The sequence below is a fragment of the Cavia porcellus genome, unplaced genomic scaffold, assembly GCF_034190915.1.
Source record: "Cavia porcellus strain 051 isolate PalLab524CR breed Dunkin Hartley unplaced genomic scaffold, mCavPor4.1 scaffold_8, whole genome shotgun sequence".
In the NCBI taxonomy this organism is placed as follows: Eukaryota; Metazoa; Chordata; class Mammalia; order Rodentia; family Caviidae; genus Cavia; species Cavia porcellus.
In genome coordinates, this window is record NW_026947491.1 from 61,900,580 (window position 1) to 61,918,940 (window position 18,361).

The 18,361-nt window shown below is 37.4% G+C and overlaps 1 protein-coding gene across 1 annotated transcript; it reads left to right on the forward strand.

Moving 5' to 3' along the window:
• Nucleotides 1–8,308: 8,308 nt before the first annotated feature.
• LOC100732231 (lysozyme C) lies at nucleotides 8,309–13,066 on the forward strand. The gene is made up of 4 exons (XM_003476095.5): nucleotides 8,309–8,504; nucleotides 10,061–10,225; nucleotides 11,904–11,982; nucleotides 12,486–13,066. The coding sequence occupies exons 1-4, from the start codon at nucleotides 8,369–8,371 to the stop codon at nucleotides 12,550–12,552; spliced, it is 447 nt and encodes a 148-aa protein (XP_003476143.2). The 5' UTR covers nucleotides 8,309–8,368; the 3' UTR covers nucleotides 12,553–13,066.
• The last annotated feature ends 5,295 nt before the right edge of the window (nucleotides 13,067–18,361 follow it).

An 18,361-nucleotide genomic window follows, 5' to 3' on the forward strand; every position in this document is an offset into this window, starting at 1 on the left:
TTTATGTATTTTACCCTTCTACATTTTAAAAATATATTTACCTCTATTTGGAGTGCTAACAAAGCAAAAACACTTTCAAAATTTAAATGGCTCAATACATATTTCAGTTCTCGTGATAAAATGCCCGTTAAGGTTTAGCAAGTCTCTAATCCACGGGCTGCAAAGAAACCCAGGATACTACAGGTCCTGTTATCAGAGAACTACACCTTCTGAAATGACAGCTTCATCAGTTTACCAAGGTGCAGTGTTTATGCCAGCAATTAAAAGCATCAGCATAGGAATGACATTTGTACCCACAGAATTAGTCACATGACTTTCGCCTAACTGTGTAGGGATGGGGACATAGATCATCCCTGTGCTTGTGAAGAAAGAGAATCAGACTTAAGTATTAGAAGTTTCTACGAGTGTTCTGCCCCAACTGTCCACAAAATAAATCTACTTGTCCTTCTATTACACTCAGCTAAAATTTTGTGAAACCTTCACTCTTAGTTAGACTTGAGGTCTTCTCCATGCTCCATGAGCATTTTGCAGATATCAATACTAAAATAATGTGTACAGTTGGATTGCAGTCATTAGTCTGCATGTTCTGAGGGACTATTCTTTTCATATCCTCAGTATTGATAGAGTGCCTAGAACATTCAAAATAGTCTAGCACATTTTATCTACCAAATTGATAAGTAAATGAAGTCTTAAAATTTTAACCAAATGTTACACATGACTGTCTTCTACAATAAATATTTATATATAATTTTTTGGCAATTCAAGTACATTTTTGTCCTTAATAACTTTAAATGACCTGCAAATAGATTCTAAGTAGATTAGCATGAGAAATCCTATGTCTCAAATAGGGTCTTATTTCTAATTTATTTTAGAAGACTGCATTAAGTCTATATGAAAATTATATTTTCTATTTTTAAACACTAAGCTATCTTTGTAAATATTTTCTAACGCCAAAAAAAAAAAAAAAAAAAAGATCCTAGTTGGAAGTTGTGCACATCTATCCACAAAATAAAATCCTATTTTTCCTCCAATTACATCCAGCTAAAATTTGGTGAAACATTCACTCTTTTTAGTTAGACTTCAGGTATATGTAAGACATATAAGAGTCTGAAGAAGGAGGATTATCGCAAGCTTGGGGTCACCCTGCATTACATAGTGTTACTCTGTCTCAAAAGAATGAGATCCTTAGGTAGTTTATGGTTGGTTGTTATTTGTAAGCTATTTTCTATTATTTCTTTGTACCCTTTATAATGTCAAAATCTTATTTTAACATATATGGTCAGGAAAGTGGAGCAACACTTTTAATTGTATGAGGAATGTTTGCTTTTTCTTTTGTCTTCTAGTGATACTGGGGATTGAACCCAGGAATTTTGCACTGAGATAAATTCCATCCCCTTTTTTGTATTTTTTGTTTTGTGGCAGTGTCTAGGTTAGGTGCCCGAGCTGGACTTGAATTTGTGACCTTCGTGCCTCATCCTGTCAAAGTCTTGAGATTTTTGGGTATGCAGCATCCTAACTACTAATGCATTTTTTTATACAGTAGTCAACCATATTTGTTGAGTGGCTATATTATACAGGTGAGTGTGCCTGTTAATGAAAAGATAATTTTTAAAGAAGCACAAGGTGCCTAGCATGGTAGTGCACTCCTGTGAACCTAGCATTTGGGAGTCTGAGGTAGGAGGATCTTTGCAGATCGAGACAAGTGTGGGCTACAAAGTGAGCCCAAGACCAGCCTGCACCGCATAATGAGACCCTGTCTCCAAAAGACCAAAAAAAAAAAAAAAAAAAAAAAAAAAGCACAAGGCATCACAGGATTCATTATGACAATTTTAAAGACAATCTGATAGTAGGCCACCATCATATACAGTAAAGTCATGGATTATAAGTAATTGATATGAGGGAAACATCCTTACTTTCTAGATTTTAAAGTCAAGTCTCTTCTATTTTTTTTTTTTAAAGTCAGATTGTAGTTTATCATTCTGGTATTTTTATATCATTTCTAATTTACCAATTTACTCCTTAGTTGAATATGAATTTGAATCAATAGTCAAGGAAATAATTTTCCAAAGTAAATGTGTGAGACACTGCCAACTTTGAGTCAGGCAGACTTCACTGAAGGACTCGTGTGTAAATGGTGCTTGATTTGTGACTCAGTTTCAAATTGAATGAATGGAAATGGATTGCCTGTTCTGGAACCTGACACCTCACAGAGATATGCTATTAATCAAAGTTGGGGAACACAGGGAAGGAAGAATTAGATGCTGTAGCTACATCCAAATAGAGTGATGCCAAAAGGGAGAACAGCATCATCTTCAGTTATACGTGTACGTGCAAGCTACTGTCAATAAGAAGTTAAAGCATTTTATTTTCTTGCTAAGGATTTCAAGAAAATGTTTGTCAAAAGGAAGGAAAATACAGCCAACATACATGACCCTTACCTCTATTTGTGACACATTCATCCATTTACCCCAATACTTTGTGATGTTATCAGAGCCAGTTTAAATTTTGAAACCATTGCTTTCTAGTTCAATGAAAGAGAATGTAGTACACATCAAAATGATTATATGAAGACTTAAACCCAAAGATCATACTTAATATAGAAATGAAATCCTAGTCGGGCATGGTGGCTCATGCCTGTAATCCCAGCACTTGGGAGGCTGAGGTGGGAGGATTGTTGCGAGTTCGAGACCGGCCTTGGCTACAAAGTGATCTCAAGGCCAGCCTAAACTGCATAGCGAGACCCTGTCTCAAAAACGAAAACAAAAACAAAACAAAACAAAACAGAAATGAAATCCTGAAGAGGAAATAAAAATGGGAAGATTCCATTTCTTTCCAAATTAAACTGCATTTCAAAATATTTGCAAAGTTAAATTTCACAATGTTGAATACCCAGTAATTGAGTAAATTGACAAGGGAATTTTGTAATGTGGCCAAAATGAGAAGGAAAGCATTTGTTTATAAGGTGGAAGTGAGAGTGAGCCAACGTTCTTGTTGCATCGGCCTTGAAAATACAGAAATAATAGAGCATTGAGAAAGTGTTCCCAAAAAATGAAACACCCCCTCCCAGAGTTACTTAGCCACCTGTTCAATACCAAGAGGACTTATTAGTTAAAAAATAACCTATAGGTAGGTGTTCAGTAGCATTGTCTGGTGTTAGATCATCTTCTTAGAGAAAACTCATACTTTTAAATGTGTATGTATGTATAATGAGTTTGCTTAGCTGTTTCAGGAAATGAAATCAGGAAGTAAAACCAGAAAGGGGACAGACAAAGAAGTTTTCACAAGGTGCCGTGGTGATTTAAAAGTGGATGGAATTGACCTGAATCTAAACCCTACCTCTGCCATTTACTCATTGTAATTCTTTACCCAAGTTACTTTACCTGGTGGGGTACATATATGTTGCCTATAAAAGGAAAATAATGCAGACACTTGTAACAATTTTGATGGTTAAGTGTTCAGAGTCACCAGGCAGGCTTTGAGGAGATATTTTATCTTTAGAATAATTTTGCAGGTTCACTGACTTCTGTTCTGGAAAAAAGAATGTTCAGGTTGTATCAATAAGGGCATAAAGGGATTTATTAGTTAGATGTTTAAGGAAACACTCTCAAAGAAATAGAATGCAACCCCAAGGGAAGGAGGAAGAGACGGTAGGCAGACAGACAGACAGAGACAGAGACTATTTCCTGGTATTGGAAATTGGGATACTTATGGGGGTGCAAATTTCAGGAAAAGGTGACCCACCCCCAGAAAGGTATTGGCCTATTTATAGGTATAATCCTGGATTTTTAAAAGAAGCATAACTTTAAGCATTCTTTGAATTCTCTCAACCAGTTCCCTTATCTCAGGATCGAGTTTCTCACTTAAGCCAATTTATGCACTTAGAATATTCTGCAGGCATTTTAGATGTGATGGGTCTGAAGGAAATGAGCCAAAAGTTAGCCAAGGGAGTGCTGCTGTGGATTGCCTTGTCTGATTTCAGCTGGCTCCTAAAACTGATAGTCTTTTTTAAAGTACGGTTTTTAATTATGACTTTCCTTGTCTCCTTTCTACCAGTTTTATTTCTTTTATCCCGACTCATCTAGCATCGTAGAATCATTCAATAAACAGAAAGTGTATTTGCTTTCTCTTTTCCCATTGTCTCCAAAGAATCTGGGTAATCAAGTTTTGTTAATTTAGTTTCCTGTGCTTCTCTTAATCCCCCTCAGTTCTTCCCATATCCCAACATCAGCTGCCTTTGGATTATTTGTCAGGTTTCTAGAGTGTCTCTCCCTGAGTTCATTCTACAGTGATTTCTAAAAATGATTTTGTACCTCATGCTGTTCAGTTTACTCCACTCATGAAAAGTATCTCATTCTGGGAATTAGCGTGTGGGTGTGCCCCTTCTGCCTCCAACCCAATTCCCTTTGATAGATCTTACCAGGTAACCTTACACTTCTTCAATTATTTCTGTCAGCCTACACTTTCACTCTTCACTCTGGGAAAAACAACATGTTCTACTCTAGCCTGTCCCAGTATCCTCTCCACCTGTCTCATTTGAATAATTACAACTCATCACCACGTCTCAGCTGGACTTCCCACATAGGTGTGTCACTTTTCTTAATGTTTCCCTTATACACTATGCTTCTTGTTCTGTAGAAATCCCTGCACTTAACATTTGTTTTTAGTCAACATGATTTAGTTTCTTTTCTTTTTTGAGGGGGAGCATGATTTAGATTTAGTAAGCTCTAAGAAGCCAAAACTGCTGTCTGCCTCGTTTCTACAACAGTCTGAGGTCTTAGTCCAGTGCTTGTCACGCAGATAGCTCCTAGAGAAACACCAACAAACAGTTCCCAATAATAAAGTATGGGAGGGTGGTATCATGGTACAGACCACTCCTGTAGGAAGAGTGTTAAAAACACTTTAAGAGCATAAAAGCCAGGATACCATTCGCAAATATGTCTTAAAACTTTAGAAACATACTCTGAAGAATGTCAGAAGTTAATCCCTCTTTGGGAGACTTTAAAACTGTTTTGTGAGACAGTTGCAGTCCAGGATTGATGAAACATGAGTTTCTGGTTGAGTGCTTTGTGCTGTAATGGATTCAAGTAAGACCCACAATTATATATGTGTGTTGGAGTCTTATACATAGTTTAAACTTCATTGGTATCTGCAGTTCAGACACAGTCGCTCTAATAGACAGTTATCACTACTGGTCTACTGTGTGCAAAGGACAAGACTAGGTACTACAGCAGAGAGAGACATATTGACCTCCTAGTCTGAAAGAAGGAAGCAGGTGACTAAGTAAATGCAATGGAGATTTCTTGAAAATTCCATTAAAGAGGAAAGACCATTTCATTCTGGTAGCACTGAATTAAACTTTATGAAATTGTGTAGTAAGGTTTCTACAGGCAGAGTATAGGATGGAAGAGCATAGCAAGTGGAGGAAATATCAGAAGAGACTGAGGGCATAGCATGTACCAGAAGAGTAAATTCTTTTCTATGGCAGGAGGTAAATTGCACAGCAGGGCCTTACTAAATGAGGGCTATTCCTTAGGCACAGAAATGAAGCAACAGATTTTAAGTCACTGTGGTTCTTGCTACATGTTACATAACTAATTTCTTTACCCAGTCCTCTGGTGTATGTTGAAATATATTATTTTCTCTCAGTATTATTCAAATACTGACTCAAAAGGCAACAGTAATAGCAAAGCTACAGCATAAAGTAAAGCTAGAAAGATAATTTAGATGGTGTCAGAAAATCAGGAAAGAAGTTCTCTGCCTTATTTGATCTAACTTTGAAGAGAAGGAGCTTAAGTTACGGAGATATTCAGGACTAACAAAACAGAAAGTGATCCTTATTCCATGAAGAGAAAATGCATTGGTCTGGATTTGGTAAACTATTTGCCATTTCTGAGAAATCTCTGCACTCCCTGGGCAAAGAAAATGCCACTTGTGAGTGGGAATCAAGCCCTGTTCTTGAGGCAGAGGATGATGCCATCGAAGTTACCCTGACATCTGTAGGCACCAGCTGCTTAGACTTTGGAATTGTTGCATGGGCTGGACACAGGGCAGATCCACTAGTAGAGACAGGAATTGCTTCACTTGAATCTCCAACATGTTTTCTTCTCGGGAGAGTGAGAAAGTGTTGTGCCACCTGCTCAAAATCTTGCAGATTCTCCTAGCAGCTATGCTGCCATGACAGACATGAGGCCAGGTCCCCTGCACCCTGGCCACATTATAAGGGACAGCATCAGCCTGGTAAGAACTAGATACCCCTGCCCTAATCATGGCCTCTCAAGCCCTCTGAGGCTTCAGGCAGCATCGCTACCCCACTGGCAAGAGTAAATTGGTAGCCTGTGCAAAATGTATCATGTTGCTTCTTTCCATCAGCACAAAAATTTTTAACTTATCTGCCTCAGTGACTTACTGAGGCTTTTAAATGTAGATTTGCATATTCCTCAAATACTGACACAAGGAGATTTTAACTATTACAAAGAAAACAAAGCTGCAGGATAGACGAACAGAGAAAAAGGTAAGAGTGGCATAGGTGATAGTGAAACAAGATTGTGAACAAATGCACCTAGTGTGCTGTATACATGTGCTGCCCAAGTGAGACGTGTATTGTGAGCTAACACACTCCAGGACTGACGGAATTTGAATCCTTGGAACCCAAGAGCTATTTTTAGGAAACCAGTTTAATGTTCAAGACTTTCCTGTACCATCTCACTTCTCATTTTCTACCTCATTCTTTTCTGGGAGGTGGCGTACGTGTTCATACAGGTTCTCACTGTGTAGTTCAGGCCAGCCTTTAACTGATTATGTAACCAAAGTTGGCCTTGAATTCCCACCGATTTCCTGCCTCAGCTTTTCGAGTGCTGGGATTACAGGTGTGTACCACCACATTTGGCCTCTCATTTTATTCTTAATAGATCAAAAGAATCTAGATCAAATTGCATGGAGCTGAGAAGCATCAGCTGCTTTAGTTTTCTAAATCAAACAAAATCTTCCTCTTAGCTCCACTTCTCCAAGAATGGTGTGGCCATGATAGTGCTTTGAAAACATTTTTAGCAGTTTCCCTGTCTAGGATCTCCCCAGAATGTCAAGACACTATGAAGTCAGGAATCTGGGGACGCCTTAGAGCTCTAGTCTGACAAGGCTTGCCTGAGTAGTTCATACAGTGGTTACTGCCCAAGCAGACATGATCTTGCAAAGGTAGGAAGTGTCTATTTTGAGCTTATTCATACCTAAGGCAGGGCAATTAGTGTTGAGCCTCCCCAGCCTCTCCGTGCCCTCCACCAGACCTCTTGAATTATCCTTGGCCTATATAGTAGTGAGATGCAGGGCATCTCTTGATTCTTCTATTTAATGTGTTATTAATGGAATCTCACTGATTAATATCAAGGGCTGTTTTTTAAATTTCTGATTATTCCTTTGTAATGGCATCCTAACATTCCATAGATAGGAATGTTAGGATGTCATTGTCTCTCTGAAATGCTCATTATTATTTAGATTTTATTTTGTGTTGCTCCTGTTTCCTCTGAGTTCTTCTTCTAAAAATGCTTATTTTTGTCTATTTTCCACATAACTGGCTCTCATTAAGTATCTGGTGAGCTTGATTAATTGTAAGTCTTAAACTCTAAGGAGTTGAATGGAAAATTTGTTGGTTAGGGTGAGTCATACCATAGGTAATTGTGCAAAACTGGCTGTTTTATTGTAGTACCCAAATGTTAGTATCTGTAAGTATTCTCTCCTCCTTCTGACATTTGTCCTAACAAGGAAAGCTATTGTCTCCTGCCTGAGAAATAATTTTGACAGCCAGAAATCAAGAATCTGAATGGGGAAAAAGGGACATGGCTTATTGAATCTCCCTGTTTGCATTACAACTTTGTACTTCTGCCTTTACCTTCCCCTGGGTTTTTTGTTTGTTTGTTTTGTTTTTTTCCCTATGCTGGGATTGAACCCACCACCTAATGCATGCTAGGTGACCACGTATCACTGAGATATACCTCCAGCCAAGATTTTGTGTCTCATCTCCCTAGTTTGGTTCTGGATAGCATGCAAATATTTGCTTATTCCAGGGTGGTCTCCAGCTTGTGATCTTTTTGTCTCAGCCTTCAAGTAGCTAAGAGTGCAAGTGCATGCCACCATGCACAGAACATTACTCTTCATACATTTAGAGGAGGAGGAGGGAGAGGAAGAGACGGAGAAAGAAGAAGAGGAAGAAGAATAAGCAAAAATAAATATCCTTTTTGATCAAAAAGTGCTTCCTGCTTTGCACACAGCTCAGAAGGTGGGGCTCCCAAACCACCAGAGGAAAAGGAATTTAAAACATAATAAATACTGTGGCTAACTTCCCCTACTCAGCCCAAAGTCTGGCTGCCCAGCCGACATGAAGGCTTTCCTTATTCTGGGGCTGCTCCTCCTTTCTGTCCCCATCCATGGGAAGATCTTTGAAAGGTGTGAGCTTGCCAGAGCTCTGAAGAGATATGGACTGGATGGCTACCGGGGAATCAGCCTGGCAAACTGTAAGTCTCCATCTTAGTTCCAGAGAGTTGGACACATATGGAACAGATACGTAGCAGAAGGGCTTTGAGTAAATACACGCATTTGTTTCTCTGTGAGCCTGAGTAGTTAACAATGGTGAAAATATCGGTTTAGTCATTCAGAATCAGAGATGTCAGAAGAAGGACGGAGGACGGGAGAGGGAAACATTCCACACATTCTGCCTCACACAGGATTTGCGGTCTTCTCCCAGACTGGCTAGACTGGTCTCTTACTCAGACTCAAAGGCCCAAGAAGGCTGAGTAAATGATATGTTGGAGGCCAGTTCGGAATGTGGGCTCTGAGCATGGTTATCTTTTTTTCCTTAAATTTGTCACTCATGAAAAGAATTTCAGAGCAAAATTTTTTTTTCTTTCCTTTCTTTCTTTCTTTCTTTCTTTCTTTCTTTCTTTCTTTCTTTCTTTCTTTCTTTCTTTTCTTTCTCCCTCCTCTTCCTCCTCCTCTTCTTCTTTCTCTCCGCCCCCTGTTTTGAGACCAGGTCTCACTATGTAGCTCAGCCCAGCCTTGAACTCACTATGTAGCCCAGGCTGGCCTTGAAATTACAGCAATCCTCCTGCCTCAGCCTCCTGGGTGCTGGCATCATTGGTATGCACCACCACGCCTGACTTCAGAGCAACATTTTAAAAATTACATTGACCTCTCAAAAATTGGAAGAAAGAACCTGTTTCCCAGGTACTGTTCATAAAAGGAACTCTGAAAATGGAAAGTTTTACTCTCTTACTCACTCTAGGTTGACTTAAATATTTTTTTTTGTTTTCGTCTCCACAATTCAAGATGTATCACACAGAAAAGTTACTTAACAACTTACTCCATATTTGTCAATGTTATCACTGTACTTTTCAGATTGTAGTCAAACATTTTCCATCAATAACTACTTCTGAATGAGCATATGAATAGATGGATGAAATCATAGAATAACCTATTCCGTAGTCTGTTTTTAGGATTCTAACTTGACATCTAAACTCACCTTTAGGCAGTATAGTATTTCTCCCTCTCTCTCTGAAAAATCTTTATATTTTTGTAATAAAAAGCATTTTCCAGTAAGCTGCTTGTAATGCCAGCTACTGACAAGAGGATAACAAATTCAAAGCCAGCCTGGGAAACTTAGCAAAAATCTTGTGTCAAATTAAAATAAAAGGAATGAGGGATGTGGCTCAGCATTAGGATGCTTATGTACCATGGATGAGGGTCTGAGTTCAAACCCCAGTACTAAAAAAATGGCAGTTTTTCATCACCATTTGTACTTATTATAAATTTACTAAATCTCTCAACAACTCTGTAGGTTTGTTCTATTCTAAGCAGGATATTACCTGAGGAATGAAATCAGAGGAAGAATTAAAGTACTAGAAGAAACATATATATATATATATATAGTGTGTGTGTGTGTGTGTGTGTGTGTGTGTGCGTGTGCCAGGGATCAAACCTTGCACTTGCCAAGCAGGCACTTGTGCTGCCTAGCTGAACTCCCAGCCCTATTTTAATATTTTAAAAAGTACTTTATCTTGCTTTATTATTTCAGGGGTGTGCTTAGCCAGATGGGAGAGTAGCTATAACACACGAGCTACAAACTACAATCCTGGAGACAGAAGCACCGATTATGGGATATTCCAGATCAATAGCCGCTACTGGTGCAATGATGGCAAAACCCCGAGAGCTGTTAATGGCTGTGGTATATCCTGCAACGGTAAGACAAGGTGGTATTGCAGTGATGGGCAGGACGCATCTGGGAAGAGAGAATAGAAAGTCAGTGCCGGTGAGAGATAGCACAGTGCCTGACTGCATGCAGGTGTTCCCGGGTTCCAACCTCAGCACAGCGAAAAAATGAAAATTAAACTCAATAGAAATAAAAAGCTAATATAAAATGTCCGAGACTTTTAACATACAAAATATTCTGAAATTACGTATAAATTTAATCTAAATGGTCTCATTGATGCTTTGTCTAGAACAATGTCATTCCTCTTACTAGGGATAGTTCAGGAATAATTTGGTTATCTGATACCTTTTTGATTGCTTTATCTTTTATTATAAACTTTCCTAAATATATAAAAAATTAGAATAAGCTGAAATATACCTATATGCTTAACTAACTTAGCTATTAACATTTGGCCATATTGTTTTCTATATATGTATAAAGTATACATATGTATGTTCATATACTAGATATGTATTTCTTCTGAATGATTTTAAAGTGAGTTAGAAGTATCCAGATATTTTATTTCTAAATGCTTTAGTTTGCCTCTCCAAAAACACGAGTCCAAGGTAATAATTATCACAATAATTTAACTCACATATTTGAGATGAAGCTCATTTTCTTTCTAGAAAAAGAATACATAATTTACTACATGCCAAGTTATGGGAATATTAGACTCCTGAACTCATATTAAAATTAAATAATGTTGAATTGTTGGTGTGGAAAATAGTGCATAGATACTGAAAACTGATGTTATTAAATTTTTAAATATTAAAATTCCCAGTAGAAAAAAATACATTTAGAATATTTTGTTTTAATCTATTTGATTTGCTTTGAAAATATTTTCTATCATATACTAATCTATAGTCACTGAATAAAACTTAGAGAAAAGTATATGCAGAAAAATATAGCACCCATAATCTTACTTCAAAGAGACTTACAGCCATTGGTAAATTTTGGTGTACTTTCTTCCCAAATGTGTATGGATGATGTATACATGTTACCTGATGTATACATGTTACATTTGATCACAAGCATGTGATCAAATTGTGTTTATACAGATATTTAATAATATATGCTGCTTTATAATATTTTCCATAATTTCCACAAAATTATTTTCCAAACTGACAAATACAAATCCATACTAACATTTTAAAGGGTGAACAGAATTCTACTATATGAATTTTTTTTTACTATATGAATATTTTATAATTTATTGATCTAACTCTATTAAGCACTTAAATTTTTCCAGTTGTTTCCTTTTATAAATTTCTTTTTTTTTTTTTCTGTCTTTTTCCTTTTTATCAGTACCAGGTATCGAACTCATGACTGCCTGCTTGCAAGGCAGGCGCTTATGCCGCTGAGCTAAATCCCCAGCCCCTCCTTTTATAAATTTCTAGGGAGACCTTTATACATACATATTTGGCTACATTTCTTATGTTTCTTTTGGATAAAATTTTAATGTAGAATTGGTGCATAAAATATCATTAGACATATTTTTTTAACAGTGTGTTATACAAAGATGACCTATCATATTAATAACAACAGATCTTCTAGTGGATTTAATAAATGAGAAATAGATACAGCAGCGAATAGGGTTGACTGGCTGCAGGTAAATTTAAGATGAAATTTCTGTCACAGTTGTTTTCACTTCTCATCATCTCTCTTTCAGCTTTGCTGCAAGATGACATCACTCAGGCTGTGAACTGTGCCAAGAGGGTTGTGAGAGATCCACAAGGCATCAGAGCATGGTATGTTTAAGTGTTAATGGGGAAAACTGCTCATGTTACCCCCATGCCTACCCACTGAGATGAAAACTTTTAAGGACCAAAGTGTCCTGAGCACTGCATGGCAGATTTTGGCTTATGTGAGACCAAATCAACAGTAGTCTACTTTTAACTGATTCAGTCAGTAGCTTACTCTTCCTCTTCAACTCTATTTTAGGGTTTTGGGGGCTTGAAGATTCTTTATACTCTTGTAGTTCCTTTTTGTATCATGAAAATATTTGTAAAATAAGTAAATGTCCAGTGCAACATTTCTAACTATTTGTGTTTAGCATTCTTGGTCTACTGAGAGTCTGGGGAGGGGCAAGGAACTTGTGGGCATGCCTCCACTCATAGAAACACCCAGGTCTAGCTAGAGGCTGTAAGTTGTTTTTGATAAAATATTTTTTACCTCAGTGGATTTGGAATATGTGTACTAAAATGAAGGCATGTTTTAACTTTTTCTCTGTGTGTTTCACTATTCTGTACAGGGTGGCGTGGAGGAATCGGTGTCAAAACCATGATCTCACCGAGTATGTGCGCGGCTGTGGAGTTTAACTGCAAAGTTTTCCTTCTTGAGCTTACATCGCCTCTTTTTTAGTGAAGAGAGTGATAGTTAAGTGAAAGGTCACATCACCATTGTTTCTCTTCAAATCAACAGAATCTTTATAGCAGCAAGAGCAAAGTATATGTTTATTAATGTGTTTATTATTGGATGTTAACCTACATTTTTTCAGTTTACTAACAGAACTAATACTGGTGAAAATTTACCTATAACTTTGATTCTCAAATATATCTACAATACTATCAGTCCTTTACCAAGAAAAAACACAGACACTTTATTCTGAATAATACAAGTACTGCCCAACAAAGGATTTTGTTACAAAAAAAAAAAAAAGGCTATCTTAAAGCAACGTGAACTCTGGCACAATTTCAACAGAGCAAGCATCTGATGTCTTCACCTGTTCTGTCGTCTCTTAAAGCAGCAAAATAAACAACTATGTTGAGCCACATCAGTCTTTAAAGGAGCAGAATGCAGACTGAGTGAATAAAGAATTTTCGTGAAAAATGAGACCTTTTGTTTGTGTGTGATACTGGGGACCAAACATGAGGCCTTGCCCATGCTGAATAAGCCTTTCACAATTTTGCCACAAATTCAGCCCTATAAAAACACATAAAAATGTGATCTCGTGTTCAAGTACTTTCTTAAAAAACAATTTATATCAATCTGTTTTAAAGCTTGAAAGAACACTTGTTGCTAATTATGAAAGTTTTAAGGAGAGATTAAATGAGTTTCTCAGTTTTATTAACTGAAGCACACACATTTAAACTAAATCTAAGACCAGAGGGATAAAAGTGTGCATTTTGTAAAACTACAAACATTTATCACTAAAGAATTTGCAAAGCATATGTCACCTATCTTTGTTTAACCCATTCAGGGTGTCCTGAGAAAAAATTTATATAGACAGATGGGTGCTGGAATCCTGCACATATCTTAAATCTCCTTTGCATCTCCATTCAGACATGATAGCTACTCTAATAGATGGTGATCACTACAGACCTACCAGGAACCTGGGCAAAGAGCCATGGTAGAAAGAGATAACTCTGATTTACCTGTATCAGTGACTTAGGACTTTTAGTGTATGTTTTTATGTATCTCACATACTGACCCAAGTAGATTTTAATTATAACCAATAAAAAGGAGTGTAAGAAGGATGACAAAAAAAAAAAAAAACAAAAAACAATGTAATAGTAGCATAGGTTATAGTGAATCAAGATCATAAAGTCTGTGTCTTTAGAAACCAAACATGTAGGGTTGTATCCAGGGTTCATCATGGTCTGAATCATAGAGGGAAAGATTTTGGGGGGAATTTTTTATTTTAAAAAGAAAAAAATAATACAAAATTTCAAAATAAGATAATAGGAAAGTAATAATGGTTAATACATTCCATATTGTTATCTTCAAAGTAGTTGCTCAGATTGTAAGCCTTAGGCATAGAAAATGAATCAGACAATATAAGCACAAATCTTTTTTTTCAATGAATTAATAGCAATTAGTAGTGTAACTATTTTAACTATCTTGCATATATATTTTAAACTATTTGAATACATATATATATATTGTTAGGAAGATAACTTAATCTCTAGAATTCTTAAAGACCATCTCACTTGTCAGCTTCCAATCTCATTTTTCTCAGATTATGCCATATAGATCACATAATATAGTGACAATAAATTTGTCATCCAATGAATCAATGCAAGAAACATCATTTGGCTTTTGTTTTACAAATCAAACAACATGCATCTCTAAGCTCCACTTCCCCATTAGTGATCACTGTCCGTTGAAAACTACTCATCAGATTCCCTGTGCAGCTTCCAGGCATCTCAAGACATCAGGAAATCTGAGGAAACCTTCGATTTCAAGTTTGGTATGGCTCTAGGCAAGATGTTCACACTGTGGTTTTGTCCAAGCTGATGTGGCCACAGCATGCAGGACATCTCTTTATCTTTTCTATTAAATGTGTTATTTAAGTGGCCTTATTGATAAAATCAAGGATTTCTTTGATTGTCTGATTATTTCTTCACTATAGCATTCTTGCTTAGTCCATGGATGTAATATTATGCTTTTCTCTCTGAGATACTTGTTATAGTTTATATTTAATTTTATCTGACTTTTATTTCCTCTGAGTTCTGCTTCTCTCATGTTTATTTTTTCCCCTGTCTTTCACATTAGTGGCTTTCATCAAATACCTGATGATCTTTGATAGATTGTTTATAAGGCCTGAGAGAGAAGGAGCTAAATGAAAAATCTGCGAGTTTAGGTGGGTCACATTTCAGGTAATTGAACAAAACAGGCTATTTACTTGTGGCCCCAAATGTTAGGGTCTTCAGGTCTCTTCTCCTGGTTCAGCCATTTTCCACAACAAGGAGTTCTATTGATTCCTTCTTGGCTGGTGACTTCCACAGCCAGAAATCACGGAGCTCAGCAGGGCAGGTTGAGAGCCACAGACCTGGATTGTATTGCAGAATGCCCAGTATTACTTAATGTCTCTGTTAGCAATATGGTTTTATCCCCTACCTTAACCTTTAACACAACATTTATTTATTTTTAACTCTTACTTATTTCTAATTTTTATTTAATTAGCTTTTCAGTGCTGGAGGCATCTCCAAGGCTCATGCATATGAGGCAAGGGCTGTACCACTGCCATACGCCACAGCACTTCAGCTCTCCGTAGAGTCCCGAGTCCTGAGTCTATGGCTCTTCCTGTCCAAGGAGTGATCCTCTCATCCTTCTTCCTCTGGGGTTTAATAAGGACAGCATCTGATTTTCCCCACCTGGTGGATGTCTGTAGTTTAACTGCTCCACGTACAGATTCTAAGCAGTCTTGCTGTTTATGGCACTGCCATCCAGTGCTGCCTTCAGAGTTTCCTACCTGTTAGTAAGATAAGAATCAGTTTGCTTTATATCATCCACTTTTGCAAGTACTTGGGTGTCAGTTTTCCCATCTATAGTAAATTTCTACTCATCCACCTTAGATTACACAACCTTTTCATCACATATCTTTCTCTATTTGGCTTATACCGTTTTTGTTTTGATTTTGATGTGAGGTCTAGATCCTTGCTCAGGCTGACCTCTACTTGATATGCATAGTGATCCTCCCGCTTCAAACCTCCCAGTAGCTACAGGTGTGTGCCAGTTTGGTTTGTACCTTGAAAGTTCTTCTGTAGGTATTTTAATTGGATTTGGACAGGAGTAGAGATAGACATATGTTTCCAGCCCACATGTTCAACACTGGCCCCGTAGTACATGCTTTTGAATATCATGAATGGTGGCAGAGCTTTCACTTTTAAGGAAGGTACAGTATCAATTTGGAGAAACAGTCAAAATCTGAGAAATTCTATGTCAAATCCCCTTTGCCTGGTTGTAAGCCCATAACACTTTTTATAGCCAGTACCTATTTTTCTATAATGGGAATCAAATATGCTTTAAAAATTAGGGATTATGGGTAACTAATGAATTATCTGTTTCAATGCAAATAAGTAACAGGTTTTATAAGCATCCTTCCTAATAACACAGAATGCAAATATGACACCCAGTTAAACAGCATATATAAAAATCTCAGGAAAAATCTCTGGCTGAAAATTATGTCTTCTCATTTTATTTTTAAATATCTGGCTCAACATGTCAAAATATATATTAAAATTATGACTGAGTGTTGTCATTCCCTACAAGTCTTGGCTCAGGGAATATGACTGTGGAGATCAAAAACATCTCTTACCTTTCAAGTAGTCACACTGTGACCACACTACCACTTCTCATCTGTTTAGCAAGCATTTGCTTATTTCACCCAAAGAAATCTTTTAATTGCTCAAACATTTGAAAAGAAAAATTAGTTTCATCATCAGTTGGTGGAAACTGTCACTCATACTAACTGAACACTTTTCACATTGACGTAGGAAGAGTACAAGGAGCCAAGACTGACTGTTTCAGCTGGTTCCTGTCTGTTTTGGACCCCAGAATCTGTCTCATTATTTATTATTAATGAATCAAAATAAGGCCCAGTCTGATAATGACATAGTTCTTGATTTTCGGGCCTAAACATTGATTTTTGAGAGCTGAATCTGACAATCTTTAAAGGCCAAATAGAAACTGTCGTTGAAGGAGAATAAGGGGAACAACAAACTGCTGTCATTTTATGTGGTGCACAGTCTCTCTGCCTAAGTAGATCCACAGCATGGTTCTTTTGAGCTCTGGTAGTGTAGATTTTAAAGAACCTGCACAGCCTCGAGAAACAACTTGTTTTTCTTTTTTTTTTTTTTTCTTTTTTTCTTTTTATCGGTACCGGGAATCGAACTCACGACTGCCTGCTTGCAAGGCAGGCGCTTATGCCGCTGAGCTAAACCCCCAGCCCCAACAACTTGTTTTTCAAGGTAGCACTTAGTTGGCTATAGTTCAGGTAGGTGGACTTTTAGTCTATTTTAAAATGACCTCATATGTTCTGACATGGCAAAGCGAGGCAGAGTATGTAGGGAAGGAGTAAGAGAAATTGTTTACATGAACCTTATTTATAATTTGTACAGCTGTCACATTTCAAAGAAGACAAAAGTCCAAGTAGGAAACTGGCTAAGCCAAATAATGTCATGGGCTGTACTCTACACAGCTGGCCCTCCTGTCAGGTCTACTGGGAGTAAAAAATTGAAGGAACAAAGATTAATGCAAGGGCTCAGGATATAGCTCAGTGGCACAAGTGCCTGCCTGAAAGTGCAAGGTCCTGCATTCAATGCCTGGTACCAAAAAAAGAAAAGAAATTAATGCCAAAATAGTGAGTACACACAAAGGAGTTTACTATAATGAATATTATTTAAAAAATCACAGCTAAATTTAAGCCAAAAATAGCAATTGCTTTTTTCATAGTTGATAAAATTCATAATAATATAGAATGTCCTGTTTTGCCTATTATTCCTGAAGCAAATTTTCAAATGTTATTACTTCAGTGACCAAAGATTAATTATTACAACATCAGACAGGTCATCCATTTACTCCTGCTTTGCATGCCAGTCACAAAGTGTGAGCCCTAAACCAAGAGAGGAAAAAGGAAGTCAAAAGACTTTAACAAGTGGTGTCACTGCTCTTGGCCATTCTAGAGGTCTGTGCTTCCAGTCATCATGAAGGTTCTCCTTCTTCTGGGCCTGGTCCCCCTGGCTGAGACTGCCCAGGTCTAGTTCTACAAAAACCATGAGTGTGCCTAAACTCTGAAAGCAAAAGGAATGGATGGCTACAATGAAAACACCCTGGCAAATTGTAAGTCTGTTGTCCCTACCTCCAGACATTCATCTAACGAACAGGTTCAATGGGAAAATGGATGGTCAGAGAGGTTTGGCATGGAGAGAGTATCATTTCATTGTGGATTCCAATATTTACAACATTTAAAACATTTGTTCCTTTAGTGTCAGAGATACAGTACTGCAGTGGCAAGCAGAAGCATCATCACCCAAGATTAGGAAGCAGCTTTATTTAGTGTTGATGGGTACCGACCTAAAAAAAAAAATGTCAGGTCCTGAAGATTCAGGGAGGGAGGATTTTATGGGACTGTGAAGGGGAAGTACAGAGGCAGAATGGCTTTTCAATTGGGGATTGGTTCACACAATGTGAAACATAGTGACCAGCCATGCATCACAGTGAACAGCTGATTCTGGGAATCAGAAGTAACAGGAACTGTAACAGGAATGAAATAAATTGGAGGTTACTAAGCAACTAATAAAAGCTAAAGTATACTGATTGGGAGGGGGCATTTTCTGCTATATTTTGTCATTCTTTTAGTTTCCCCAGGAAATCTTTGCTGCCATGTTACATGTGATCTTCTGA